The sequence below is a fragment of the Lutjanus erythropterus genome, chromosome 19 (genome assembly GCF_056507025.1).
Source record: "Lutjanus erythropterus isolate fLutEry1 chromosome 19, fLutEry1.hap2, whole genome shotgun sequence".
Classification (NCBI taxonomy): domain Eukaryota; kingdom Metazoa; phylum Chordata; class Actinopteri; order Lutjaniformes; family Lutjanidae; genus Lutjanus; species Lutjanus erythropterus.
In genome coordinates this window covers 6,025,209-6,037,807 of record NC_139335.1, presented here as the reverse complement: position 1 = coordinate 6,037,807, position 12,599 = coordinate 6,025,209, and the positions used below count along the sequence as shown (strand labels likewise).

At 38.7% G+C, this 12,599-nt stretch overlaps 1 protein-coding gene across 1 annotated transcript; it reads right to left on the bottom strand.

The window, feature by feature from the left end:
- Positions 1–2,159: 2,159 nt before the first annotated feature.
- LOC146309153 (uncharacterized) lies at positions 2,160–7,634 on the bottom strand. The gene is made up of 5 exons (XM_084745027.1): positions 7,161–7,634; positions 5,947–6,004; positions 3,692–4,288; positions 3,484–3,603; positions 2,160–3,295 (listed from the first exon to the last, which is right to left on the bottom strand). Exons 2-5 carry the CDS (start codon positions 5,958–5,960, stop codon positions 2,284–2,286), a joined length of 1,743 nt encoding a protein of 580 aa, XP_084601153.1. The 5' UTR covers positions 5,961–6,004; positions 7,161–7,634; the 3' UTR covers positions 2,160–2,283.
- Between the last annotated feature and the right edge of the window lie 4,965 nt (positions 7,635–12,599).

Here is a 12,599-nt window from a genome sequence, read left to right as displayed (position 1 = left end):
TACAGGTCAGATTGGTGACTGGAAGAACACCTTTACTGCAGCTCAGAGTGAAAGAGTTGATCGACTCCTTCAGGAGAGACTTGTTGATATGTCTCTGAAGTTCATCTGGGAATAAGCAGAGCCTCCGCACCGAACAGAAGCTGCTGACATGTTCTTATTCATTGACAGTCTGTGTGTGTCTTCCTCATACAACATATAGAGAAGATATCAAAAAAGCATGCTGTGAGCTTTGATCCTTAACAGCTACTTTGTCCCTGCAATATTTGCAAGTGAGCTGCTATCAAAAAATGACAAAAATGACCATTGTTTTGTTTTGCACATGCACTTTTGATGAACGATAGCGGTCAGCATTAAACTCACTGACAAAGACATTTCATTTCATAATAAAAATCAACTTTTGGCTTGCACTAACAGTAGGTTAACTTGATAAAAAGGCTTTCAGGCTCAGGTTTGGACTTCTGTACCAGGAAAAGAATGAATGCAACATGGGCAGAAAACACTAATAAACAGGTTTGGCCAGTTTCTCTATGTGTCAGTCGTGTCTTAAACTTGGAGAACTTGTCCAGGCTGTTGTCCACCTTGTACACACAGCGACCGCTCTGATAGGCTCCAGATGAATTTGTCAGTAGATCATACTTATGATAGAATAGGTACCCAGCAGTTAAAAAAATAACTGCAGTATAATTTCTTTATAAAATCAGGAATAGTTAACCCCTTGTTCCATCTTGTTACCCAGTACCTATATACATGTATTGGTTGGTAAAGTGTTGGTACGGTGTTATATAAAAAAACACTGGACACTTTAACTCCAGAGTAATTACAAAGTATGTTGTGGGCTGTAAACTAAAGCATTACCAGTAAAATATCCCCTCAAAATACAGTCTGCATGTCCTTTAGTGTGTAACTTTATGTAACAAAGGGAGAAGAGTCAGTGTTTTTGGTTTGACAGTCCCATTTTATTAAATGTACACCGTCATCCTTCCATCTCATCCTGGCTGAAATAAAGGGATGTGCAGAATGAACTATATTATACAGAGATTTTACAGAATGTATGTTGCATGAAGTTTTGCTCTGATATATTTTTATATGACAGTTACAGCAACTCTAGAATTACAAGTAATTTTATTTATGATCAGGTTAAGTATATACTACTGAATCAAAAATTTTAATACATGATGTTTTCAAACAGTTTTACTAAAAGGTTCATAAACACGGTCAAAGAAAAAACATACTGCTCAAATAAGTAAAAAAGATGACTGAATATACTGGTTAATGTCACAACAATTACAGATAATTAAGAATATATACCTTCTGCCAAATGGTTAGAAGTAAGCCTATTTAACTCAGTGAAAGTAAAGATAATACAGCGTTTTTTAGAACTCAGTTACCAGTTTATCAGGTCCACGTAGCTAAAATGCAGTCTAATGCAACAGTCATGTAATAAATCCTCCCTTCATAATGGTTTTAGGGTTCCATTTTTGTTGGAACTGAACATTTCTCTAAAGACACTTCACATTTTGTTTCAGTTTGACAGTCCAGTTTTCTTAAAAGTGACCTAACAAAGCAAGCAAAGGTGCTTTACAAGGGAACAAAAATACATTAAAATAAAACATTAAAAGAACATTAAAATTTCATTTGAGATCACAAAACCAAAATTGAAAGCAAACAAATATAAAAACAATAGCTACAGATTTTCTTAACAAGAAGTTTTGTATCTACTTCTTTGGAAAGCTGCAGTAAACAGTAACGTTTTAATGAGCTGACAGTTTCAGGTATTCAGGGAGTTTGTTCCACAGGTTGGGAGCAGAGAAACTACAAAGTGCTTCACTTTGCTTGGTTTTGATCCTGGAAACACTGAGTAAACCTGTTCCAGATGATCTGAGGGGTCTGGTTCAAGTAAATCAGGCTCGAGACCATTTCGTGTCTTATAGACAAGTTTCAGGATTTTAAAATCTCTCCTTTGACACACAGGAAGACAGTGCAGTGATTTTAGCACTGGTGTAATGTGCTCCACTCTCTTGGTGATGGCGAGGACTCCACTCCAGCTGCAGCGTTTGAAAATGAAAGCATGAACAAGTTTTTCTGTAACTTCTTTAGACAGAAATCCTTTCATTCTTCATATGTTTTTACGTTTTAACAGTCTTCCTGGCGGAAGTGGAAAAAACACATACTGTCCAAATATAAGTAAAACATTGTTCAAGATATTTATATTACATATTTATTTAGAAGTTGGCAAAAGGGCACACACTATTCTCTGCTCACTGAGCACTGATGCACACAAAACTATTTTTCCTTCAGTTTTTCATCCACTTCATCATATGGAGTTTCCATTTCTGTTTCTCCATGTCTGTCTTTCTCCATCTCCTTCTCAGGATAAAACGGCGTCTCCATGATAATTTGGTTTTTCTCTGATGTCGGCAGACCTTCGTTCAGGGAGTCGTGCATCTTCTGCCACGAGTCTATCTGCGAGCTCCACAGTGCAGCTCTGGCTCTGATGAACTGTGAGAGTTCAGTCTCGCTACCTTTGGACAGGCCGACGCTGTCTTTGCAGATGAAGAAGACATCCATGCCAATGAAAAGAGCATTGACTGCGATGAGACCTGCTCTGGCTGTCTTAGAGAGAGCAAGAGGCCCTTTGACTGCTGCCTGACCGATATCTGGGATGTCTGAGGCCACCTTGGGCACGTTACGTAATGCTTTACCTTCCTGGGCCAACAACCTCCCACCACTTTCGATCAGCTCTTCAGTTTTTAAGAACTTAACAGAAGAGGCACAATCAACCAGTGAATCAATACCTTTTCCAATGACACAAACTTTACTTAACACCTTACCTACTCCCGCAGCCACATCTATCTCACTTGGTTCCCTGCTGATGACCTCCTCCAGACAATCCTGGAGAACCTGCACATCCTCCATGAAGCTCTGGAAGACTTCATTGGCTTTCTTTTGTTGTGTTCTGTTTACTCCAATCTCTGTGGCTGTGGTGACAGCGCTGTTGACTCCACTGGTTACTCCCAGTGCTGTCCCACCTATTATCAGACCTACGGACACCCCTGCTGTTACAGGAAGTAACGCCAAACCGACAATGGAAAGCACGCCTCCCACTGCCCCCACTGAGCTTCCTGCCACACTGGAGATCTTTGCTCCCATATTCATCCTGTCTAGCTGCACAGCGGTCTCCTCCAGGTCATTCAGAAACTGCAGCATCCTGGGCTGACGCTCACTGAACTCCCTGATGAATTCAGAACATGAAGCTTCCTGGAACAAGAACACCGTCCGGAAGTGCTGGTTCATCCTGATAAAGAGAAAAGACAAAATTAGGAATTAAAAAAATCAATGTTAACATGTTACTTCAAAATTCAGGTTTGAAGCGGTGAGAAAACTTTAGGAGGTTACAAGAAGTAATAAAATCCACATAAAACAGAGATAAAATTACATTTACATTAATATAAATATGTGGGAGCAAAAAGGGGTACTGCTTACCTGATATCTTTCAGCTGGTTGATGTGATAAAGCATCCTTTCTATGTCATCTTCAGACAAATCCACATCGAGATCTACCACAGTTTTCATGCTCAACTTTGGGTTAAAGTCACTGAAAGTGCTGTGAAAGACACACATTACACTTACTTTCTAAAATAAATGTCTTTTTTGCAAAATCTGCACACTATTTTGAAGAAGTGTCAGTTTACCTTTTCTCCAACTTGTCACAGATTTTCTGTGTGGTCTGAATGTATCTGTCCAGCTGATATGACAGCACCTCCACATTCTGAAGTTTGGGTAGGAAGAAGACACTTGCATCCCTTTTAAAGTCAAGGAGGAGAGGGCAGATCAGCTGCGCAGCAGCGATGACAACCTGAACGTCATCGAGGCTGATCCCTTCGGGCAGATGCAACACCTTGTTCTTCTCCATGAACACGTGAAGTGAAGTGACCGCCAGCTTCTCCACTGCATCCAGGAAGCAGTCGAGCTCCTCCAGGCCTCTCAGAGTGTCCGTCAGCACAGCGTCCAGCTCCTTCACCAGGTCTGCACGCTTGCTGTCTGCAGACATCTGGGTCACCTTGCTCTTCAGATATTCCCAAAAGGCATTAGCTTTGCTTTCAGACTTGGTAACATGACTGAGGTTTAAGTCGATGCTGTTATTCCTGTCTTTGATGTCCATCATCATGTGCAGCTCCGTCTCCCTCCCAAGCATCCATTTTGAGATCCTCTCACAGAATCCTCTCACTGTGTTGATGTAGCTGAGAGTTTCTGTGGTGTAGGTGCAGAGGGCCTCCTCTAGTTCCCTTCTGGAAGACAAAAAATCATCCAGATGTGTGATTTCAAAACTAATTCAAACAATCCACTGAACTGTTGTGGAGTTAATCTCACTTTAAATGAACTCCACCAAGGGCACCTGTCTGCAACCTGTGGCTCTTTCATTTATCATTGTTGTAGGGTTACGGAAAAGTTGAGACAACTCAAAACTTCAAGGCAGTAGAGTTTTGAGCCCAACTCAAGGATTGTTTACTTTTCTTCTTTAGATAAACGTGAATCTTTGAGCTTTTGCAACCCAAAAATTGTATTTTAAAAATATAGAGTAAATTCATTCAAGTGAAAGTGAATGTTAAAACGATAATATTTTCGATTAAAAAACATTTAATTTCCAGGCACCAAAATAATGACAAATCAGGTTCACAGCTCACTGTGTTTTTTTAGTTTCTAAAATTCAAAGATTCGAGTTCATCTGAAGAAAAGTAAGGTAGTAGACAACAAAGAGACACAAAAAGACACAACTGGCAATAAAGAGACACTAAATTTCCTCAAAGAGATTCAATAAAACAACAAATGACGACAAAGAGATAAAAAAAAAGAAACAAACTGGCTGCAAACAGACACACAACGACCATAAAGAGACATGTAACACCCACAGAAACACACAAAATGAGAACTAAACACACAAGACAACTATAGCAGATTCATGGCCACACTGACGTATACAAACAAGTTTTGGCTGATCAACAGCCAGTAACAACAGTCAGTTTCATGGGGATCATGTGATGTGCGGTTCACTAATCCTCACACTCTTTGTGTGACTGGGCCAAACAAAAGATAATCCTTGTTTGATGGGTAACAAAGTGTCTCAGTGTTTGTTGTGCCAGAGGCCAGGGTCCATTTTATGCTTGTGGTCCAGGTTTTTTTGTTCACTTTTATGCCCGATTCCATAAAAAGGACACAACGAGGCCGAATGTATTAATAAAGATGAACTGACCGTTATACATACTGTATTAATGAACAAATGACTGATTCAAACCACAAGACCCACTGATAGACTATATAAAGTCCTATATTGTCTACATAAATCAGAAGAAGGTGAGGATCCCTCCACAAGGTCTTAACATAAATCTGAGGGGTTGTGAGATGATCAACAGGTTGAAAGTGCAGGAAAAATACTTGCAGCAGTTAATGTATTTCTTCAGATGCTCCTCTAATATTTGGTGTTTGACTTGTAGAATAAATTAAAACAGGTCAAAAGTGATGATTTATATCCAGTTTCAACCAACAACATAACTTTGTTTTAGGGTCCGCAAGCCAAAAAGTTTTGGAACAACAAGGTTTTGCTTTTGTTTGCAGTTTCACAATTTGACCAGCAGATGTCGCCAGAGAGTCTGTTTAATGAGTTCAATGTGACAGAAAACTTCATTTTTACCATCATTAAGCAATATTCTGCAAATTCATGGATCACAATCATTTGCCGTGTGATATATTTTAATACTAAACAAGCATATTCATAAATATGATTCATTTCACATTTTCATTACGGAAGTTATCAATTATGGTCTTTATTTGGGTTTCTGGCATTCAAAGATCTTAATCTTCATTACACATACTCGTTTCACTTTACTTGCCACTGCTGTTACTAAAAGTTTCATTTTCTAACAGTAACTCAGAGATTAAAACTCCTCACCTTGACACAGACATGTTTCTCCTCTCAGTTTGCTGTTTTCACAACCCCATCAAATTATCTGCGTGGTTAAAACAGACATAAATCAAGATCTGGTTTTGTGCAAGAGATCACCACCTCATCTGTTCACTGGATCTGCTGAAATGACTAAACCAACACTCGGTTTATAAACAAAACTTTGACAAGTGGCGCTAAGGAGTGTTTGGTTTCATTTTCTTCTTTTCACATCAGCAGGATGTAACACCCATTTCTGTTGGCCTACTTAACTCATTCGACACTCCTGTCAGCAGTCAGCTGAAACTTTGTGCAAGACCGATACTAAGGTGTTCACCTGCCCAGAGGTTATTTCCTGATGCTGCCTTCAAAGGCTGCTGCAGAAGTACAAAACCTTAGTATCAAGAGACACACAATGACTAAAGAAAATGCACAGATGAAAACAGAGAGACAAGATAACTGAAGAATTGCATAAAATGACTACAAAGTGACACAAATTGACTACAAAGAGACACAAAATGACTACAAAGAGACACAAACATGGTCAAAGAGGATCAACAAGGTGGAGGAGCAGTAAAAATACTTGCAACATTTATTTCCTCAGATGTTCCTCTAAATCATTGCTCTTTAACTTGTAAAAATAAATTATATGAAATAACCTGGTCAAAAGTGATTATTTAGAGACATTTTGAACCAAGGACATGGATTTGTTTTAGGGTCCACAAGCCAAAAAGGTTTGGAACTACAAGGTTTTGCTTTTGGTTGCAGTTTCAGTGTTTGACCAGCAGATGTCGCCAGAGATCACAGGGTGCCACAGTGACAAAACTGATCGATTAATGAGTTCAATGTGACAGAAAACTTCATTTTTGCCATCATTAAGCAATATTCGACAAATTCTTGGGCCACAGTCATTTACTGCATGACATATTTTAAACTGCAAACTACCTTTGTAGTGATGATTAACTCAATCTGTCTTTGTTCCTTTGTTTTTAAGATACATTTATTTAATATTAAACAAGCAAACTAATTAATAACTGACACAATAAAATGACAGATTTATTTAACATTTTCATTACAGAAGTCATTAATTGTGTTCTTTGTTGGAGTTTCTGGCATTCAACGATCTTAATCTTACACATACTTCTTTTACTGTATTTGTCACTTTTTTGTTACTACTGTTTGTTTTGTTTTCTAACAGTAACTCAAACATGAAAACTTCTCACCTAGACGCAGACATGTTTCTCCTCTCAGTTTGCTGTTTTCAGATCCTCACCGTATCATCTGCGTGGCTGAAACAGAAGTAAATCAAGATTAGACATCGGATCTGGTTTTGTGCATGAGATCACCTGGTCGTTGATTGGATCTGCTGGAATTACTTGATCACAACTTTCTGGACAAAACTTCGCTCATAGCCGCTGAACTGTGTTTGGTTTCGTTTTCCTCTCTCCACAGCAGCAGGATGAATCACACCCACTTCTGTTGGCAAGTTTAACTCGTTCACTCCTCCAGTCCGAGGCTGAAACTTTGTGCGTCAGAGACATTAAAGCGATATTAACACCTTCACCTTGCTATTTCCTCATGCTGCCTTCAAAGACGGTCGGAAATACACAAGTTAATTTGTAAGACGTGTCTGACGGCGTCACTGAGGGAGATGTCCCGTCAAATAAACAAAAGACGACGAAGAAGAAAAATGTTAGTGGTATTAGAGGGCACTTGACAATTGAAATAGAGGCTCTCACCCAAACTTTGTGACATTTTTCCTGCTTTTTTTTGGACTTTTCAAGCGGACATTGCACTGCATCAACAAGCTGCCGGTTAACAGCCTTCCATGTTTGCTTTAGTACAACAGATCACGCGATAATTGGCGAGATTTGCATTCAGTGTGCTCCCTGGTGCCTTCACCATGGATATGGCATTCAGGCAATGCTTCTGTGACTGTCAAAGCCTAAAAACGGTTTAAATTGGGGAAACAGTCTTTATCTGTGGTTTGTCCGGTCTTGCATTTGAAGCAGTTTCATGTGGGCACTACTTGCTTTCTGCTGTTTCTGCATGAAACTGCTCACACAAAGGTCTGTGGATCATGATGTTTGGAAAGAGACACTGGCTCTTTTTGGTGCTTTTAGGACCACAGCACTAGTGCCATTTAGTCTTATTATACAAGAGCGAGGGCAGACATTCCTACAGCTGATATTTCCAAAACTCTGGAACTCACACCAAAAAAAATCTAGATGGATAAACAGCACCACCAGCCAGGGCAAAAAAAAATTGGGATTTTTAAAATTTGGGGTGAACTTTCCCTTTAATTAGTATCATTGGCAACACCTGTATTTATCCATTATCATATCATATCAAGGCTGCCATGAAAAAGGTCTATTCTGGCTCTTTCAGCTCTGAAATGTGTCTTCATTTAGTACTACTTCTGAGTTTTATGTTCTGAGTGACTTCAATTATTCAATGCAATTACCTTATAAAAAACCTCATAATTTCCAAAATATCATCATTTATTTATTTATCATAATTTTACAGTATATTTGATATAAATTTAAAAAAAAAAAGTGCAAATATCAAACACTTATGTATTGAACATTTTATGTTGAACTATGTTTTGTGTGTTGACAACCGCTGCAACACAAAAGTCTCGCCATGCTAGGCTCTTAACAGAGAGTAGCCTAACAATATACTCATATAACTTTTTGCCAGAATGCAAATAAGAGTATTTCCAAAAATGTTTAAACTATTCCTTTAATCCTGTTAGTGTAGTTGTGCCTGCCACAGTTCAATGTTAAAATCACTCAAAATATTATGAGCGAAAAATAGCTCTGAGTTGTCTTTTGGTGTAAGAAATAAATGATAGTAATATGGTTAAATTATAGATAAATGAAAAGTAAAAGGTGATAAAAAGGTGTTCATACAAAATAAATGGTAATGATGCCTTCAGGGTTCAGTAATGCTTCAGATATCAGAAGTCGTGTATAACAACACCATCCAGTGGTGTAGGGCAGGTGGACACTTCGCTGTTTCTATGGCAACTTGACATCAAGAACTTGTATATTTTTCCACGACTGATCTCAGTTTGCTCCTCTCAAATATATTATGACTCTGTGAATGAAGGTGGAGAGTAAATAGAGTCAAGAAAGAAAGCAAGAAAGAAGGAAATTCAGACAGAAAAGAGCAATCATTTATTCAGATAACATTATTATACATTCACCCTGAATTGCAACAAACAATCACAAAACACCACACGAAACAAAATAAAGTGAATACATCAACTTAAATTAAAGCAGAACATGTGCAAAAGTGATTTCCGAACCTTCAAAGAAAAAAGTTTGCCCTCATCATCCCACACCATTTTGAAAAGAATCCAAATGTAAATGTTTAATGTAGTATTTTTAAAAAGAGAGAAAGGAAGAGAGAAACAAGCAAGAAAGGAAGCAAGCAAGAAAGAACAAAAGGCGGAACTTAAATCAAAAGAGCTGTTACTGCAAGCTGATCTTTAAATCACCCTCAAAGGCCATAAATGGTGCTCCAAAAAACTTTAGCAATAAATAAATTCTTCAAGGAACCATTTTTATGAAAGTTATTTCTGCAGCTGATGTGAACTGGGATTCAAACTTTCTCACTGGCAAAAATGCCTTATGAAAGGTTTGCGCAGGTTTCCAAGTTAAAAAAAAACTTTCAGACCTTTTAAATGCCACATACTTGCCACCAAAAAAACTCATTAGAACCGCATGAAGTACAGAAAGAACAATCCCCAAAATAAAGAGGCTCCTGAACTGAGAGTCTTTTGGAGAGCCATTGAAGAAACATTATTTTTCTGAGAGTAGGAAGTAACAAGAAGAAAGGAAAAAAATTAAAGGAAAAGAAAGAAAAGTATCAAAATGTATGAACAGGAGATAACAAGAGAAGAAAAACAAATGAAACAAAGGAGTAATGTGAAGATAAAGTAAAGGAAGGAAAGATGAGCAAAAAGAAAGAATGAAAAGAGGAAGCATTATGATTTAGATGTTACCAGTGATCCCGCTCTTCTTGAGCTTGTTTCCTTGTTATCAACCCGAATAAAACAAAAAGGAACAAATTGGAAAGTGAGTCACACATTTGCAGTTGCGACATATGTTTGTTTTTGTCACAGGACAAATAGACAGACCTGCTCAGCACACAGTTTGTACAGCGCAGCACCTGTAACGCCAGCGCACTTCTCTGATACACACAGTAACAGAGCTCGCACACTGGAGCTGGAACTAACATGCTGACGCCACTCACCAGCTCAGCTGATAACCATGTGGACGACCAGCCAGACTCTGTGGCTTTGGAAAGAACAAAATAACTCTTTCTCTTTTCAAATGAAAATTCTTAAGAAACCGTGGTGGAAGAAGTAGTGCACTCTTATCCTAAGTGAAAGTCTCTCATCTAAAGTGTCCTAAATTAAGTGAATTATTAATTTTCTTTTTAATTTCTGAGTGCCTAAACATGTACAACAGCGTATGAAACTTGTCAGTCCCACTGAAAAATTATGGATTTTGTGGGTTGTGTATATCGGCATGGCAAAATGCCCCTACAAAATTTCAACAAAGTAGCCCCACCTGTACGTTTCACCTACATGTACGAACACCGGGAGACACGTGTATCATGTCCAGATGTACAAAAAGCCTCTTGGAGCCATAGCCTAAACCCAACAGGAAGTTGGCCATTTTGAATTAAGTGGTCAACTTTGGCGTTTTCCACGTGTTGTATGTTGTAACTCCTCAAACAGAATTTATCAGATTGGCTTCAAAATTGCCATGTGCCATCTAGACTAGTTTGTGACCAAAAGGTATGAAAAGATTCAGCTATGGTTGAAGGGCGTGGCCATGGCGTGGCGTTGAGTTTTCATGTCTCGCCAATGAAACAGGAAGTTGCTGTAATTTGAGTTTACGTGATCCAGTCAGCCCCAAATTTCACATGCTTGATAAGAGTCCTTTCCTGATCACATCTGATGTTGTACGGCTCCATCACCTTGTAACATTAATCATTAATTGTTGTTGATCATTAATAGATCAACAACAATATTTTTTAATTGTTTAATGTACTTGATAATTTGATAATTAAGTCACAGAAAACTGTTAAAATGTAAATGTTGCCTTGAAGTAACACTGTACCATTATAGATTCCCAAATGGCATATTTGGCATCATGTATTTATTTTATATACTATGTTACAATGTTATAATAATAATAATGTTATATACGGTTTTATATACTGTTTACCCCCCAAAATGATCTCCTTTTGATAACTAATGTAATAAGTAATGTCTTCTGATCTAAAGAAATCTGCTCTTTTGCAGACCAATGCAATACATATACATCACTATATCTGTGACTGGACATGTGCTCCCTTTATGAGAGGGTCAAGGTAGAACCCTGTCACACAGGGCAAAGGACAATGTGTGTGTGTGTGTGTGTGTGTGTGTGTGTGTGTGTGTGTGTGTGTGTGTGTGTGTGTGTGTGTGTGTGTCAAAACGCTCACTCAGCTGCACAGCTCAGTGCAGACACTCAGGGATCAGGGTGGAAACACTGCTGACATGGCAGTGTCCTCACACACGCAAGACAGGCAGAGAAACACCGACAGAACGCACAGCAGAACACAGAGAGGGAACCCAGAATAAGAACAGAACGGAGAGCAGCTCTGTGTTTGTGACTGAGAGGCGGGAGGAGCAACAGCAACTACTGTAGCAACTCAAGTTCATATTCGCATGCCACTTTTGTTGTATTAGTCCTCTGACACACTTGGACAGATTTAAAATCCAGATATCAGACCAACATGTTACAGTAAAACTGAGCCACTCAAGTCATCAATAACATACTTTATTTACATATTTCAGTCAGTAATTTGATCATAACTTCAGTAGACTTATTCCCTCATTTTATTTGGTACACCTGACTTAAAGCCCATCCTTGTGCAGTCATGTGAGCTAACTAAAACTACTAAAACTACTGTGAGGCATCTATCCATAGTGCTGAACTAGCAAGCTGCATATAATTCAAATATAACGTGGCGACCCAAAAATATGAAATGCAATATATGTAGTAGGGCGTTCCTGCTTCGTCTCTCTATCAGCTGAGCGGTCCTGGACTGAAAAACGTTGAAGATCCCTGCTCTACACAGTCTCATGAAACTTCATAACCACAAACTAGAGACATGGGACATTTAGAGGATGGATCACTTTCTTGTGTGTATTAACAATAAGGGGGTTTCTGAGCAATCATCAGAACAGAAGTGCTTGCCACTCAATTGCAGAAATGTCAAAAGGTTTTGTGACCAAACCACAGCATTACCTTTTTTCAGGTGTTTGTCAAGGTCTTGATGTCTAAATGTGACATTTTGGGGGGATTTCTGACCATTTTTATCGATTCCAAAGTGGTCAAAATAATTACATTTGCAGTAAGTGCACCTGTTTAGGAAGTGGTATCAATTCAAAAACTGCTGCCCTGCTATCTCCCCCTAAAAAACTCCCATTTCTGTCATTGTAGGGTTTGATGTTGGTGAACTCTACATATTGAATAAACCAACCAGCATGGAGATGTAAAGCATCTCTCACCAAACAGGCAGCAGACAGGTGGATAAGAAAGGAGTCACACAGGTGCAGCAGAGCAGAGGAGACACTCAACCTGCCCCCCTTCTTCTCA

Excerpts from the sequence above, each read along its gene's own strand:
- LOC146309153 (XM_084745027.1), bottom strand. Across the intron at positions 3,604-3,691 it reads TGTGACAAGTTGGAGAAAAG|CACTTTCAGTGACTTTAACC; the intron begins GTAAACTGACAC and ends TGTCTTTCACAG. Across the intron at positions 3,296-3,483 it reads AACCAGCTGAAAGATATCAG|GATGAACCAGCACTTCCGGA; the intron begins GTAAGCAGTACC and ends TCTCTTTATCAG.